Raw genomic sequence first — 18,129 nt, 5'->3', positions numbered from 1 at the left:
ACCATGTATCAGATTCAGTTGCACAAAGCTGTATTCAGAAAATTTTTAGTGTAAAAGACCAAAATCGTCCACTTAACTATGCAACAAAAGCAAGAGAAATTAATATATGTGTGTACCTTCCATCTTTGTTTTTTGAATAGAATACTATCCCCATTTAGAAAATCATCCAATTGATCAAGTTCTTTCTTCACATCTAAAAGTGTTTTCCTCATGTCCGTATCGTCGTCTGCATGAAAGAAGCACAGACGATCCTTGGCATCGAGAACTAGTGCTTCCCATATGGTATTGCTATCAAGCATCGTTTGCTCATTGCCCAATATCCAGAGACAATGCCTATAGAAAGAATAAAAATCTTAGACATTGCATAGAAGTAGAATGATCCCGAATTTTGAAGAAGAAGAGTATCAATTTGATCCATACCGAGCCCTGGTCAAAGCAACATTAGTCCAATGAAGACTAGACAAGAAGCCAATGGAGCCAGCCCTGTTAGACCTCACTGTAGATATTATTACAATATCATTTTCCCCTCCCTGAAATCTGTCAACTGTCTTCACGTTAACTTCGAAATGTGCATGGTTATTATACTTCTGCCCAAGTCTATCTTGTATGGCCAAAACTTGAGCGGCATAAGGTGATATAACACCAATGCTGAGTTTCTTGTTGGATGTATTCCAAGCTGCAAAATTAGCGTTGCACAAGAGAGTTATACAAGTGCAGAGCCGGAGCCAGGAATTGGAGCTTATGCATTGGGGATTTTAGTCTTTTTGAGTTACTGGGATTTAAATTAATACTCCCTCCGGATCAAAAAGAGTGTCCACTTAGCCTCTTTTTCTTGGGTCAAAAAGAGTTCTTTTTCTTGGGTCAAAAAGAGTGTACACTTATGTGAGGACCCACAGCTGGGCGCTAACCATACTGTGAACCCTTGTGCGCAGCTCAATTGGTAAGAGTCGTTTCCTTCGGGAGAACAAAAGGCCTGAGGTCACCGGTTCGAAGTGCTGCAGCGCGTAGCGAACTATGTGTGATTTCACTGCTACAATACCTGAGTATGTCATGTCATGCAGATCATGTTCATGGTGTCCAGTATGGTTAGCGCCCAGCTGGCACAAGGGTTCACAGTATGGTTAGCGCCCAGCTGTGGGTCCTCACAAAAAAGGCGACTTGTGTTTGAGGATCCGCAGGTGTAACCCATGCATGCTGCGGGTTGCCCTCCATGACTTGCTCATGTACACTGCATTATTGTGGCAGTGAAATCACACCAGTTCGCTGCGCCCTGCAGAGCTTCGAACCCGTGACCTCAGGCCCTTTGTCCCCCGAAGGAGCGCCTCTTACCAATTGAGCTGCAGCTCAACTGGTAAGAGGCGCTCCTTCGGGGGACAAAAGAGCCTGAGGTCACGGGTTCGAAGCGCTGCAGCGCGTAGCGAACTGGTGTGATTTCTTGCTCAGACAATAGTGCAGTGTACATGACAAGTCATGGAGGGCAACCCGGCCGCAAGGGGTCGGATCCTCAAACACAAGTCGCCTTTTTTTGTGAGGACCCACAGCTGGGCGCTGACCATGCTGTGAACCTCTGGGTATCTGACCCCATAACTGACTGCTGTGGCATCTGCGCCCTGCTGACTAGTCATGACTACTGGAGGTATTGTATGAGCAAGAGACACAGACAATTCGATATACGCTGCAGCGGCTGGTATCGAACCCGTGACCTCTCCCCTTTTGTTCTCCCGAAGCTGCAGCTCAATTGGTAAGAGTCGTCTCCTTCGGGAGAACAAAAGGGGAGAGGTCACGGGTTCGATACCAGCCGCTGCAGCGTATATCGAATTGTCTGTGTCTCTTGCTCATACAATACCTCCAGTAGTCATGACTAGTCAGCAGGGCGCAGATGCCACAGCAGTCAGTTATGGGGTCAGATACCCAGAGGTTCACAGCATGGTCAGCGCCCAGCTGTGGGTCCTCACAACTTATCAAATCAAGAAAAACATATCTTATTTTTCCAGATTTACCCCTATTAAGTGCTATGTGATAAAATCTCAATACCTATTTCATTAGAGACAGTTTAGTCAAATTACCTAATTTTTTTCTAGGAGTTAGTATTTTCTTAAGGGGTGTGGAAATGACTAAGTGGACACTCTTTTTGATCCGGAGGGAGTAATGAATTTCTTAAGACAAATAGAGGGTTTGAACCAAAATTACTGTTCTACAGCTACAAACTCTCCCATGCAAAACAACCTAACATTAATTCAAGAGTTTGCAGACCTACTCATTGAGAATAATAATGAGCAAGGAACCAGAAAAACGAGCTATTTATTTCGACTCGTATAAGCAGTTGAGCATCATGAGTCTGCAATGTCCAAATGAAGCAAAACTTAATTGTAACAAAATATAAACACTGAATACTTTTTGCATTATCATGGACTAGCCAGGCAATAATCTGGAACAATAAAAATTCCAATATTAGGCAATGCATCCCTAAACACAAGACCACTCGTGCATTATCATAATTTAAACAATATTAATAGAAGACGGCACATTAGAAAGTGTAGGATCAAAATGAAATTAATTAGTGTCCAGAAAGATATATCAAGAAGGTAAAAAGATTAAGGGTAGCACTCAAGAAAAGTTCTAACACAATATACTAAGTTTTCGTTGATATGATTATACCTTTGAACAAGCTCTGCACTATCTGCATTACCAAAGCAACCTCAACCAAATTTCGCCTGTGCCCGAGATTATCCAGCTCCTCTTCTCCCCATGGTACATTTATAAAGGTGTACGGGCCAAAACACTGTCCTTTAAGATATATTTTCTCGTAGGCTTTACACTTTACATCAGGGGCATCGAGGATCTGTTTACCATAGAAAATTGAATTTGGGAACTGGCTAATGGAAGGATGCATTCTGTACTGTACGTTAAGCAGGTGCTTGGAATGACCTAATGAAAGGAGTCTTTCGAACAAGCTCCTTCCGAAGCCAACTTCACGAGAAATCTAGTATAGGAGTAATCAACTTACAAAAGTAAGTATAGTGAAAATACAATCAGACCTCTCTATAATGACCATCCTCTATAACATTTCACTATAACCAAGTTTTTTTAGGAACCATTTTTTCATGTTGTGTTCCCTCTGTCCCAATTTATGTGAAGGTGTTTGACTTGACACGGAGTTTAAGAATGAAAGGAAGACTTGTGAAACTTGTGGTCCACAATAAGCCATAGATTTTTGTATGGCTATAAATCATCTTATTGAGGGTAGAGGTTTAATGTTAAATTGTTACTAAATATAGAAAGGTGCCATTCTTTTTGGGACTGACTAAAAGGAAAAAGTGTCACATAAATTGGGACAGAGGGAGTAATATATTTTCTCGATAACATCACTTTGCTATAGCGGCCAAAAGTATCCAAACAAGCGACGTCATTATAGGGGTTTGACATTATGTCAATTGAAGTTCCTTCAAAATTGCATGTAAAAAGGTATACTTACTCTACTCTTCACTAATGTTGACAATTGGCGCTCTCCTCCGGCCAGAACAGTGTGCCTCAAACCTCGAAGTTGAAGAGGTATGACCGCTTCACACTCCTTCAACTGGCAGGCATCATCAACAACCAATAAGTCAAATGGTTCCATATCCACTGAATGTAGCTTATATGAAGTAGAAGCACTAGAAAAAACCGAGGAAGCCATTTGGATGCAGAACTCCATTATCCGATCCTTTCTCGTTGCAGTAGGAAAATCCAGTTTCCCAAGAGATTTCTGAAGATCCTTCAGAAGAACAAGGGACTTAGAAGCAGCATTTTTATGAAATAACATCCTCTCATGAGAATTAAGTAGGGAGAGAGCGCGCACTATGCTTTCAACGTTTTCTCCTCGAAGAAACCGTATAGGTACATGGGTACAGATTGTAAGCAAAAATTTCCGAAGAGATGAAGCTATCAAACTAAACTGGGAAAAATCTATCAATGAGCTGTTTTTCACCTTTACCTTCGGAGCTTCCTCTTGCTCACTGAGTTCCTCCAGAAAATTAATCATAGAACTTACACAGTGATTCCAACCAGTCATTGGTGCAAGGCACTCCGCCAACCTGCCAACACGATAATCGAGGGAAATCTCCTCAATATCTTCACCATCTTCACAGTTATTATTCCCAAACAACAGAATATCACCCAAAGGACAAAAGCCATCAAATTCATTCTTATACGTCTCCTGAACCAGTTGAACCAACTTTGAAGCAACTCGGGCTGTAGCTACGTCCGTTGGGGCACAAGTAATGGTTCTACACTTCATTCGCAGTAGTGTAACGAGCATTGCACTTAGCGTCCTAGTCTTTCCTGTACCAGGTGGACCACAAATAAGTTCAACGGAAGCCTTGTGGCGACACTTCACGGTGGCAAGAGAGGTAAGTATTGCACTAGCCTGCGACTCGTTCAACTTGGACAACAGATTACACGCAACTGCTCCAACTGATTCATCATTAATGGATGTGGAACAAACATCACATTTCTGTCCGATCCGTTTCTGCAAGAAAACAAATATCAACAAATGTTCATATCATTCTTGGTTTCCGTTTATCTAGAGATACACAAGAGAGAAGAATTCAAGCATAACGTACAAGTCCACATTTCAGGTCCCCCTTGAGAGACAAAACCATCAGACATTAACTTGAAATGAATCATGTACCGATCATTTCAGACAGAGATACCATTTTCAATTAAAATCCAATCCACTTTATAGCAGCAAAATATCAGAAGAATAGCTCTCGTTAGTTAAAACGACGTTAGGTTATACATTGAACTGATTTTCGAATTAGTTTTTTCTAAGATGAGTTTCAAGTTTGAAAAAGTAGTCCTGACCAGTTTACAAGTGAATTTTTTATCCCACTCACAGAATTTAAATTTTTTTCCAAGTAAAATGCTTGTCCAAACACACCTTCAACTTCCAAATACAATATTTTCCACTTCAACTTAAAAACATCTTTTTCAAGTTTCAACCAAATTTATTTCCATCTGCAAAGGGGATTGCCTTCATCGATATTCTAGTAATACATTAGCGAAAGGGGAGGGACTTAAATGAGTAAATCAACAAGATCACTTACCTCGGGCACAGGGCACAGGACTTTCTCAATCATACTCAAATTCTTTCTCATACGCAACGCGTCCCAGACTCTGTTGTTCGGCATTACATTCACCAAAAACACTATATGGCACGATTGTCGCATTCCCTTAACAATTCCGCTATATGGAGGAATTCTGACTTTAAAATTAACCAATGCATCATTCTCATTGGCATCAATAACAGACGCAAATGTCCAATATCCCGATCGCTGCAGGTCATTAGCAGCTTCGGGTTTAGCTTTCGAGATAACAACAATATCTCCTGGCGATGTCCTATAAGGCACCCGACCATCACTACATTTATTCCTCCAATAGTCAACCTTAACATCAAAAGCTCCATTTGGCTCTACTTCATCAAAGGAGATTAATTCAGCAAATGGTGCTTTGACTATGTCTTTCAAGGAAGCAGCAATGTCCGCTCGTGTTTCTTCAAGTAAGCGGAAGAAGAAAGAGCCAATGTAATGCTCTGCTGATTCAAATGATTGTGGAATCTGCTCCACCTTGGCATGTGGAAATTTAATTGAAGTTAATGATCACATCGGCATGCAAGAGACAAACACACTATATTGACATCATTAAATTACTTAATCATGGTAAGTTGAATTGATTCATCGTAAACAACCATATAAATAAGTATTTACTACGTACCAAAATAAGTAACTACTGACAAAGGGATCTTTACTAAAGGAAAAAACTAGGATACTAATATTTTTTAAACAAACTTTAACGTTCCCCATCAATATACTTCCTAGGATACCAAAAAAGCAGAAAAAAAATGTAGGTCATTAGACCTAATCTATAACAGGCCATGAAGTTAAAAAAAAAAAAAACCAGTAAGGCATCTTATTATTCAAAAGAAATAAACTCTTTTGATAGTAATCTTATACCAAAATAGGTAACCAAAATGAAAGATAATAAGTCATCGACCCCCCCCCCCCCCCCCCACCCCACACCAAAAAAATATAATAATAAATAAATAAATTGTCCCTCTGTCCCATGCTTGATAGGATACCGAGTTTAACAAACATAAGTCAAATTTATACAAACAACTACAATGGATGAGAGTTAAACCTATCTTTTCAGTTTCTCATTCCTAATAAATATAAATAGACAGTGCCAAAAATATTGTTCTTTATTATATATAGTAAAATTAAATGTCGAAATTCATTGACTTTTATATATTTACTTTGTTATATTATGGACCCTAGTAAGTATTTTGACTCTATCACTGCTTAAAAACTTGCCATGTCATGTCATTAAGTGTAGTGTTATGCTAAGTTTAAATTTCCAAAAAGAGAGATGTATTTTGAGACAGAAAAAATGTGTCACACAAAATAAAATAAGTACCTGATGTTGATATAGAGTGTCATCAAAAATATCTTTGATAGACCATGAGAGGACCAAATCAATAAAATCATCTTTAGGCCATGCAATCTTCTTCTTCTCCGTAGAAGAACCCCCTCCCATCCAAAAAAAGATCACTCAAATCTACTATTCAACCAGATTAATTCTTCTCAAACACACCTGAAATACACGTAGATGAGTATACCAAAAAAAAAAAAAAAAAAAGAAAAGATACTCAAAGGAATGATCAAACTAAGCACCAACAAAGAAAAGATACTCAAAGGAATGATCAAAAACTTTCTTTTATCTTTCTCTATATTTTTATAGTAGTCCAAGTTAGTCCTCTGTGGTGCTTTCTTAATAAGCTTTCTTTTATCTTTCTCTATATTTTCATCGTAATCCAAGTTAGTCCTCTGTAGTGCTTTCTTAATAAGCTAAGCTAAGGAGTCAAAAAGATGCAGAAACCTTTTTGTAGTTAAAAGGAAAGAAACAAATAGTCCTTGGAAAACGAAAGGACGATCTTTTCAATAATCTAACTTTTAAAATGTATTTTTTTATTAAATTGATATGAGAAAAATTATAATTTATATTTTCTCTATTTCAATTTATGTGAATTTTTTTAAAATTTGTGTCAAAATAAATGACTTCTTAATTTAAAAATAAATTCATTTTATGAAATAATTTACCGTCACACAAATATTCAAAATTTATTTTGAACCATAAATTTCAAAAGTCTTAACTTTTTCTTAAATATCGTATCTAATCAAACGAGTTTCACATAAATTAAAACAGAGAAAGTAGTATTTTTATTATAATTTTTAAATATATAAATTTTAATCTTAAAATATAAAGTTATTCTAATTCAATTTAATTTTAAAATTTAATTAAATTATTTTTTAAAAAATAAAAAATATCACATAAATTAAAAAAGAGGAAGTAATTAATAACTACTAGGCCTCTATTCTTATTTTTAGGAGATAGTACTAGACTACTAGTGTTTTGACTTTTGAGTTACTTTGCTTTCACTAATTATATCATAAACTAGTTATGTGAAGCCTGTGCTAAGCCCGGGCTCAAACTCAAGATATAAAAGTAGATATTTTAACTAAAGAAATATAATTTGTGTTAGTACAAGTGTACAACAACAACAATCACCACCATATACCCATTGTATCCCCACAAGTGGGTAGTTATATGAAAGCAAAATTTTCATTCCACTCCTTTAATATTTTAATTTCCATTTTGATGAAATTATTTACTTCAAATCAAATGTGGAGCTAGAATTTGACATTTATAACTGATGTATCCTAATTTTCTGAAGTTATTTAGTTCTAAATAAATAATCTATACAATGTTAATGAACTTTTAAGACAAATACATAATTTAACTTGTGCAGCGGATGGAGCTGCTCCTCTCTTAATTAGGAATTAGGGGTTCGGCCCGGGCCCAAACTCAAGATATAAAAGTAGATATTTTAACTAAAGAAATATAATTTGTGTTAGTACAAGTGTACAACAACAACAACCATATACCCATTGTAGTCCCACAAGTGGTAGTTATATGAAAGCAAAATTTTCATTCCACTCCTTTAATATTTTAACTTCCATTTTGATGAAATTATTTACTTCAAATCAAATGTGGAGCCAGAATTTGACATTTACAACTTATGTATCCTAATTTTCTGAAGTTATTTAGTTCTAAATAAATAATCTATACATAGTTAATGAACTTTTAAGACAAATACATAATTTAATTTGTGCAGCGGATGGACTGCTCCTCTCTTAATTAGGGATTAGGGGTTCGAACATGGATATGGAAAAAATCTTTGGAGGAAGCGCTCCCCCCGAATAGGCGCGATACAGTGCGAATTATCTGGATTAATTGGGCTCAAATGCGGATATCGAGCACCAACCAGAAAACCAAAGAACATGAAAAATGAGGTAGGAGGTTCGATAGCTTTTCAAAAGTAGACCTTAAAAACAAAAAACAAAAAAATTGACTTGAATAAATAAGATTAGGACCTAAAAGTAATTAATTAAAAAGTTTTAAAAAAATTTGGAAATTATTGTGAGGACTACAAAAGTCCCCAAGTTCGATAACTTTTAAAAAGTAGACCTTAAAAACAAAAAACAAAAAAATTGACTTAAATAAATAAGATTAAGACCTAAAAGTAATTAATTAAAATTTTTTAAAAAAATTAGGAAATTATTGTGAGGACTACAAAAGTCCCCACATTTGCTCTTATATAAAATAGTAATGTGGTGCAATCGATGAGTCCTTTCATTGTGAATTAGAATTTTTCAGTTTGAATTTTGAGAATGAAAGAATATTTACTAAAAAGCGTGTTTTTCTTAATGGACATTACCTAGTGCAAAATGATTCTTCAAATTTGAATTTTGAGAATGAAAGAATATTTACTAGAAAGCATGTTTTTCTTAATGGACATTACCTAGAGCAAAATGATTCTTCAAATTTGAATTTTGAGAATGAAAGAATATTTACTAGAAAACGTGTTTTTCTTAATGGACATTACCTAGTGCAAAATGATTCTTCAAATTTGAATTTTGAGAATGAAAGAATATTTACTAGAAAGCGTGTTTTTCTTAATGGACATTACCTAGTGCAAAATGATTCTGCAAATTTGAATTAGTTGTTCATTAAATTAAACCAACAAAAAATAAAATATTTTTATTATTAAGGGGTGTTGTGGGATGAATTGGATCTATCTACCTTAATCAGGTGTCTTATATTCAAGTTTGAAAATTAAAAAAAAGAAAAAAAAAAAAACTTGTAAGGAGCGGTTCTCCCTTTAACTAAACAAATTTGGAGCGAATATGAATTGCTTGGACCAAGTGATTTTGAATTCTATATCTTCGAACTAAATCAAATTGCTTCTTCGTTCATACAGAAGTCATTTAGAAAGAAGATGAATAATAAAAACAACTTACTCATACTTTAATGAGTTGTTTTGATTTTTTTTTCATACACTTTTGGTTAATCATAATTAAGCTAATAATTATTTTCAGATTAAATTATATTAGAATAAATTAATTTTACTTACATATGAGCATGGCTGAATAATCTTTTCATATTACATACTCCCCACCGTTCAAAATATTTGTCTACTTAGTCTCACAAAAAAAAAATTCATTAAACTACTTTTAGTTAATAAGATGCTTGCTTGTTTATTGTCCTAAGTAAAAAGGAACAAATTTGAATAAATAAATAAATTTCTTCTTGATTATATAAGTGGACACTGATTTTGACTAAAATTAAAAAATTAAGTGGGCACTTATTTTTAATTGGGTGAAGTATAACAATAGTAAAAGAGAAAATACATTTTACCCCTTGAACTTGGACCTTTTTTTTCAAGAAGATATTTAAACTTTAGCAGGGTTCTATTACCCGGCCCCCCCAAACCAACCCCCCCCTAACTTTAAACTGGTTTTTTCGATCAATTCTACTTTTAAGAAAGAAAGTGAGTTTCACTCATCAATCATAATTTTCACGTGTCAAAATACCAATTATCGAAGTCAATTGGTCATCACTTGTTCAAGATAAAGGAAAAGAGTAAAATAAAAGAGAAAAAAGTAGGAAAATAACTTTTAATGATAAAAGACTGCAAAAACAAGCTTTTCATATTATTGTTTTTTTGTTCCTCGCTCTCCCTAGGAGAGTGACATATACTTGCTATGCCAGGTAGCCGAAAAAGGACATTTATATATGTTCAAAGTTATTCAAAAAGGTAATAGGACTCTCGCAAATTTAAATGACTTCTTGAAAACAAACGTCCAAGTTTAGGAGGATAACCATGTATTTTCTCATAGCAAAAAGTTGGACATGAAAAAAGAAGCTATGTTGACAGTGCCATAAGTAATTTGGGAGAGCGAGCCTATGCGAACTTTTTAATTTGACTAATAATTTAAAGTGTACTTTTTCATCATATTTACATGAGACTAATTGTTACCTATAGCGTAATCTTTTTCATATAGTTTTTTTAATTTAAATTTTCAAATACTGCGCTAATCTCATGATGTGCCGCAGATTTGTGGCACATTCGATGCCTTTTTACTATGAATTTTGGTTGTTTTTAAGTAAGTCTAGTTCTTTTTAATATGTTTCTGTTGTGTTTTAGGAAGATGATGGCCCAAAAGCAAAAACAAAGAATAAAGGAAAAATTGGCCAGAAATGAATAATCAACGTCCCGTCGATCAGTCGACGGACCGTTCTTCGAAGTGTCGATAAGCTCGAGTTTCCAGTGATGGCCTGAGTTGAAGACAACAAAGGATGGAGCCATCGACGAAGCGTGGAACTAATCGACGCTTCGTCGTTTATGTCGTCAATCAAGATCTGCCAACAAGAAGAGAGAAAGACGGAATACTCGACGGAGCATCGAACTGGTCGATGGCATCATCGAATGGATTACATCGCTGAAGAAATAAAGGACGGAGGAATCGACAGATCGTCGAACGATCGACGGTCCGTCGATCTTGCTATTAGGGGCAATTTTGTCAGTTGCGTTTTTGGAGCCTATTTAAAGAACATTTTAGGTTATTTTTTGCAGCCAGATTTTATTGTGCACGTGAACAAAGTTCTATTGGTGGGTAAGCATTGATTACTCCACTTTTGGAGCTTAGTGAAGACATTAAGATTCCATTTTCCATCATCTTTATCACACTTTGTAGGCCTTATGTCACATTTATTGCTTACTCCTTTTGAGACCATTATGTGTGAGTAGTTTCTTTAATCAAAGTTGTGAACCCAAATGATGGGTGTTATGTAATGAGTGTCTAACATTGTGTGTGTGTGTGTGTGTGTGTGTGTATATATATATATATAATGGGTTGTGATGTGTTTTATTATTTCTCATATTCATTGTTAGTTAGTGGTTGCAAACACTTGCTTATGCACAAACCCTAGTTTGTTTGGGAGGATGAACTAGGGTGTGAGTTGAAATAATATAACAAGGACTCGGGGCGCTAACCCTCATTTAATGAACTCATTTAGGGATAAGCTGAATTCTACTTGGCATATTTAATCGATCTTACTTGCAACTTTTCTACATTTGGGAAAATCATGAAAAGAAATACTTTCTAACTATTGGAAAATATTAGGAAGTGCATTAGAGATTAAGTGCATACACAACCTCGACCCATTAGAAATATATCATATTGATACCCATAGCATAACATCTAATCACAGCGGGGACACAACTTTGGTTCTTTCAATCCAAACAAATTTCAAATACTTCAAAATAGCAAATACAAACCAAACCTCTCTTCTATACTATTCGGAACAAAATTAAAGTTTCTAGAGATTAGTTACATATATAATTAATATCTTTTTCTCTCCATATTCCCTGTGGGATTCGACCCCAACCTTGTTTGGGTTACTATATTTGACAACGTCTGCTTTACGCCAATAATAGATGTAATTTGAGCGTATCAAATTTTGGCGCTATTGTCGGGGAATACTGTTTTGAAATCACTGATTGTCGTGTACTTTTCTTTAAAAAAAAATTCTATTCCATCACACCTTGTTTGCTGTTTTGGTGAACTAGGTGAACATCGCAGGAAGACATAATCGAAATCAAGGAAATCAAGGTGGGCTCCAAGTGAACCCACCTGCACCAGAGGATGAAGATGAGAATATATTTGCGGAATTCATCAATGAAGCTGAATATGCTTCTACTGTAGTCCCTCCTAGGATTGGAAATGCTACTTTCAAAATTGATAGTTCTATCTATCAGCTGCTGAAACTTGAAGGTTATTTTCGAAATTCTTCGGAGGACTGTCCACTTCGACATTTGAAGAACTTCCTGCACGTGTATGCTCGACAATCCCAAGGTGTTGTTTCTGCTGATGCACTTCGGTTACAAGTCTTTAAATATTCCTTGGCTGGCCAAGCAAGGGAATTGTATGAAAAGCTTCCTAGCAATTCTATTCACACCTGAAGCGAGTTTGCCAATACATTCTTGAAGAAGTGGTTTCCATCGAGAAAAAAGGCTAAACTTTGAAATAAGATCTTCGAGTTCAAACAGCTTCCGAGGGAACAATTATATTTGGCATGGAGCGTTTCAAGTACTATCTAGATCAATCTCCAACTCATGGATTTTCAAATGCTATTCTCACTGAGAAGTTCTATAAGGGATTAGATACAATGAATCAGATTGCTGTCAATACTGTCGTTGGGGGATGCTTCATGGATAAGTCATTTGTTAACATCACCCAGTTGCTCGATAAGCTCACCACACACAATCAAGGTTGGCATTCAAATGACAGTGAAATCTTGTCATATGGCAGTCCCTCTGTTTCCGCGGTGGCCAAAGAAAATCATGAGCGAGATCATGCTTTTGTTTAATTGCAAACCACCGTGGATTTGCTGTCAAAAAGGCTTGCGGAGAGAGAAGCTAAGAGTGTGAATGTTGTTGAAGAAATACCATCTCATGCTCCTGGAATGTATCAAGTCTCGGAGGACGCTAATTATATCAATAACTCTCAACGGGGTTATCAAAAGCAGTGGAGACCACAACAACAAAGCAATCAATATGGCCGAAATGAATATGGTTGTTCGGACAGGAGGGATCACAACAACAACAATTATGGTAATCGGAATTCCAATGCCTATGTTCCACCAAAGGGCCATTCTTCTAACTCTCAAAATTAGCGAGAGGGCCCGTCCAATGATCAAGGGACCTCTCGAATGGAATCTATGCTTGAAAGATCTTGGACAACCAAAATAAGAGTGACAAGAAGATGGAAAATTTGATTGAAGTGGTAGGCTCTCACACCGCTTCGATTCAAAAACTTGAGTCACAAATGCGAGATCTTTCTCGTGAGAAACATCCACCACAAAGAGGGGGCCTTCCTAGCGACACAATTCCGAACCCAAGGGATAGTGGAGGTGATCACATTGCCTCATGCAAAGCTATTTCTACTAGAAGTGGGAAGATCCTTAATGCGGTGAATGAGAGGGTGGTTGAACCTATCATTGTCGAGATGAATGTTGATGAGGTTATTGTTATACCCCATTTTAAACCGGTCAAATCAGAGTACAACATATTAGTGATTCCTAAATTATTTAACTTAAGGAGTCGCCACCTAATTATTTAATGGTGAATTAGGACACCTAGTTATTAACTAAGGTAAAGCTAAACTAAACCTCCGCTAATGATCTACTTTTTTAGTGTGATTCTAGGTAAGGTGTCACGATCCAACCCCATGGGCCATGACTAGTGCCCGAGCTGGACACTCGTATACGAACCTGTTAGATATAGTCAAACTGAAACTAAGGACGAAATGGAAACTTGTAAAAGCAACTAAAGATTCACAATGCCATATATCATCATAAACCTGTCTCCTGAGGATTACAGATGATCAAAGCATAACACAATACGCAAGCCGACAAGGCTGCCACTATATACGGGAATATCCAACACAAACCATATCGACACAGCTGACCATAACCCATAGACAACCCATATATTTCTACAGATCTCTAAGAGTATAAAAGCGAAATATGACGGAACAGGGCCCCGCCGTACCCCTGGATATGCATAAATCGACATCAAAAGATCTGTACCAAAATAATCTTGGCTCCGGAACAATGGAGCTCTCCAAAACAGCTGAGCAGAAGTCCTAAGCTGAAGGGTCACCAAACCGAGTATCTGTACCTGCGGGCATGAAACGCAACCCCCGAAGAAAGGGGGTCAGTACGAGATATGTACTGAGTATATAAAGCATGAAATACAATAAAGGAAATCATGACTGAATAAAAGATTACTGGAGGCAAGTATGATAATCAAAGATACCAATGCACATGTGCCTTACGAGATGAGACTCATGCATGTCTATATCATATACCATACCCGGCCCATTATGGGACTCGGTGAATAAAGTCATCATATACCATCCTCGGCACCATAATCACATTATCATATATATATATATATACCGTACCCGGCCCTCTAGTGAGGGACTCGGTGAATAATGCAGTGAAACTGTGCACGAAAATATACCCGGCCCGGGACTCGGTGAAAGATATATTAACGGCATGCACGAGCAGAGTAGTGAGCAACCATATGCAAACTAAGTCATATCTGAGACTCAATAGAATAATCAAAATGAACTATCATTTGAAAATCAAAGACGATAGTCATGTCAAGTATCCTTCGAATGTCACTATGGATTATATCAAAATAGGACGTCTGGAGTCATAGACACGTATTAAGACATAATAAAATAAGTTATGGGAATCAAGAACATTAGCCACCCTAGTGTCTCTAAGAATAGGAGCTTCTTTGGAGTTATATGCTCGTCGTTTGTTTGTTTCATAAAGATCATGCCAAAAAGAAAGAAGGGTTAGCTTTACATACCTGTTATAGATCAACTGTAACCAAGCTTGCTTCGTCGCCCCTTTAGCCTATCAATATGAGAGTAACACTATTATTAATAAACTACGACCTTCCAAACTTATAAATCTACAACCAATCACTTATGGGAATCACTTCTTAGTTCATACTTCTTGATTAGTATTTTAATTAGTTAAGAACTTAACGGAAATCGGGCAGCATTTCCTCTATATAACTCGCCTAACCCGAACTTCCAATTAATCTCCGATTAGCACAGCAATACCAACAACAACGATAACAACCCAATAACCTCTCTTAATCCTTCAACTCAAATCATTAACATCTAAGATTATACACCCAACAGACCAACATATGCTTCGTATACGATACGTTATACACTTGTTTTCTTTCAAATTTATAAGCCATATCAATAACAACAAGACAACAACATCAACTACCATTCATGTACAAGAAAACTACTTCAATACCATTTTAACAACAAGCTCAAAACAGTCCACCGAGACTACAACATCGAAAATACAGTTCTCGACCTTTACTTCGCAAAATCACAAACACGTGGAAAAGAGTATAATATTACCATGAACAACAACACCTATACATATCTATAACTATATTTCCAGCCCTTCAACATAAACAAATTACCCTCAAATATAATACAACAATAACGACAACACTAGTCAAACTTTATCCACCATTATTAAATTGGAACAACTCCAACACGGTCCAAACAGAACCTTAACATTAACGTGCACAATTCCTTGCATCCACTTCCACTTAATAAGAGTTAATCTCTCAATTACAACATCATCTACTCCAATTACACCATAAAAAGAGAAGATCTTACCTTAGTTTAGTTAGGACAGACCCTACACTCACTTGCACCAATTGCACCACTTCTTCTTCCTCAATTCAATATCCTTATGTTGCTGCCTCCTTGAACACGTAAAGCACCTTTGGGATTTAAAAATAAATAAATTAGAAGGTGGACTGCCATGGCCGTGAGCTGCCATGGCTATGAGCTCCTCCTCTCTTTCAATTGAATTGGAATGGAAATGAAGTGTATGACTAATATTAGAGCCTGTTTGGATTGGCTTATAAGTTGCTTATAAGCTGTTTTCAGCTTTTTTGAGTGTTTGGCTAGCCAGCTTAAAGTCATTTTGTGCTTAAAATAAGCTCAAAAAAATAATTGGGTCCATTTGACTTAGCTTATCTAAAGCAGCTTATAAGCTGAAAACAGCTTATAAGCCAAAAAAAATAAGTTAGACTACCCCAACTTATTTTTTTAGCTTATAAGCATAAGCCCATCCAAACATGCTCTTAGTCATCACTTATGACTTTATATGCTGCATACCATGTTGACACGTGTCCCACTATGGCATGGACCAATCAGATTTGGCCATGTTGTAGTGGGGTCCATTTAGCACTCTAATTGACTTAATTAATTATAAATCCCCACTTAATAATATAATCATGGTTAATTAATCTCTAATCTCCACTAATATTTCTACACTAATTGAAATTTACAACCAAATCATGCACTTATTAAAATTGGAATTAAAAGTCCTTGAACTTACGTCAATTAACTTACAAGTAATCCAACGTACAAAAATACGGGATATAACATAAGGGTTCTTGATTATCCTAAAGGGAAGGGGTTAGGCATCCTTTAGGATCCATTAATTATGGTTACCGACCAAACTTAGGTTAATATCAAAAATATAATAATATTTTTTGGTAAGTAATTTAAGAAAAAAGGTCTCTCATAAACACATTATATGTAATTAAAATAAAGAAATTTTGCGAATAAACATAAGGCATTTTTATACTTGACCAAGTAAATAGCTATCTTCAAAATTTCTTTATTTTAATAAAAGAAAATATACTTCTGCAACACCTTATATGAATTCAAATAAAGAATTATACCTAGATAATAGTTTTAAAGGAAAATCTAGCTAATTTGGGCTTTGAATAATTTATGTTATGTAACTATGTTAACGTTGAAAATTTAGATTTATGATACACAAAAGGGCGTGAAAAAAATGCATGATTAAATCAAACTTAAACAATATTTAAGTTCATATTGGCATATCCATGCTGTTTTAAATTTCTAAGATGATAAAGAAACAAACAGTAATCCTTTAATTCCAAGTATGTGTTCTCGTTGTTGAAAATCAATTGTTCTAGTAAAATAATATTATAGATACTATAAATAATTTTAACATAAAAAGAAGAGAATAAAATCTATGGAATTAATTGTTGGTTTCTCCCTTAAATTAACTACCCATTATTACTAAAACTATCCCCACTAATCTGCTAGGATTCATCTAATACTAAGAAAACAAAACAAAGTAAAGTGTTAGTCATACAATACAAATCGAAAATATACAACAGAAATATAAAGTAGAGGGGGACAGAAATTAAATGGATCGGCCCATTTTAGGCCAATTACTGCAAACTGTTTCGGTCATTGGGCCTTGGCCCATATTTTTTTTTTATGCTGCGGACAGGGCTGACATGAGAGAGAGATAACGTTGGGCTTTTATCCCAACACCGAATGCAAAGAAGACGAGTCCCTTGAACTCGTACGCGAGGGCCATGCATAAAAATGAAAGAAAGGGATTAGTAGAGTGAAGATTTACAAGACTTATACTTCAAATAAAAAAAGGAAAGGCATCAGCCGAGACAAATAAAATAATTTATGTATACATTATGTATATTTAAGTATATCTCGCATATACACATTCATGAGGATACTTAGAAGGTTAATATTGAAAAACTTTTTCCCCCGTCCTCCCGATGTTGCACAAGTTCCAAGGGATTTCATGAATCCCAGGCATGGTAACACCAGGGAGGGTTCAAGATTGATCCATAATGACCAACTAATTTCCTTATCAATGTGCTAACCACAACTTACTTGTAATATACACTCATATACATACTCAACAATAGTATACTTATAACGTAAGAGCATATAAAAAGTTAACAGATGCAGGAAACATAACATGCTTACAGAACTAAAATTTTATTTCCAAATCAGTTAACACAAATTTAGCAAACCAACTAATGGTTATACATCTGATGGCATGCCCAAAATGAGGAGATTAAACACTGCCTAGTCATAGGGAATTTAAACAGGGAAAACAGTGACACTAAGCATTCATACTAAATATGCTGAACTAAATTAACAGAGGGACAAGGAGACTTGAATATAACAATCAGTCATGAGAAAACCACACAGGGGACAGCTGGATTAAGCAACTCTTTAAAACTTGGATAAGTTAGAACTTGAACCAAACATATATTTGGGCTTA

At 35.9% G+C, this 18,129-nt stretch overlaps 1 protein-coding gene and 1 non-coding gene across 8 annotated transcripts in view; both read right to left on the bottom strand.

The window, feature by feature from the left end:
• Positions 1 to 6,877, bottom strand: part of LOC132617360 (uncharacterized) — a 32,897-nt gene extending 26,020 nt beyond the window's left edge. For 4 of the 7 annotated variants that reach the window (XM_060332349.1, XM_060332348.1, XM_060332351.1 and 1 more), the window contains exons 1-6: positions 6,451 to 6,877; positions 5,085 to 5,603; positions 3,476 to 4,507; positions 2,659 to 2,983; positions 421 to 676; positions 117 to 333 (exon numbers count right to left, since the gene is read on the bottom strand). In XM_060332349.1, the coding sequence (XP_060188332.1) occupies positions 117 to 333; positions 421 to 676; positions 2,659 to 2,983; positions 3,476 to 4,507; positions 5,085 to 5,603; positions 6,451 to 6,570 (2,469 nt within the window). In that variant the 5' untranslated portion in view covers positions 6,571 to 6,877. The remainder of the gene's footprint in view (positions 1 to 116; positions 334 to 420; positions 677 to 2,658; positions 2,984 to 3,475; positions 4,508 to 5,084; positions 5,604 to 6,450) is intronic. The other 3 variants (XM_060332353.1, XM_060332354.1, XM_060332350.1) reach the window with 3 other exon arrangements.
• A 5,577-nt stretch (positions 6,878 to 12,454) lies between these two features.
• On the bottom strand, positions 12,455 to 12,560 carry LOC132620664 (small nucleolar RNA R71). The gene has a single exon (XR_009575101.1). It is a non-coding gene; the product is annotated as a small nucleolar RNA R71 (small nucleolar RNA).
• Between the last annotated feature and the right edge of the window lie 5,569 nt (positions 12,561 to 18,129).

Source organism: Lycium barbarum, chromosome 11, assembly GCF_019175385.1.
Source record: "Lycium barbarum isolate Lr01 chromosome 11, ASM1917538v2, whole genome shotgun sequence".
Classification (NCBI taxonomy): domain Eukaryota; kingdom Viridiplantae; phylum Streptophyta; class Magnoliopsida; order Solanales; family Solanaceae; genus Lycium; species Lycium barbarum.
Note: the sequence above shows the minus strand (reverse complement) of the source record. Positions and strands in the feature narration are given on the sequence as shown.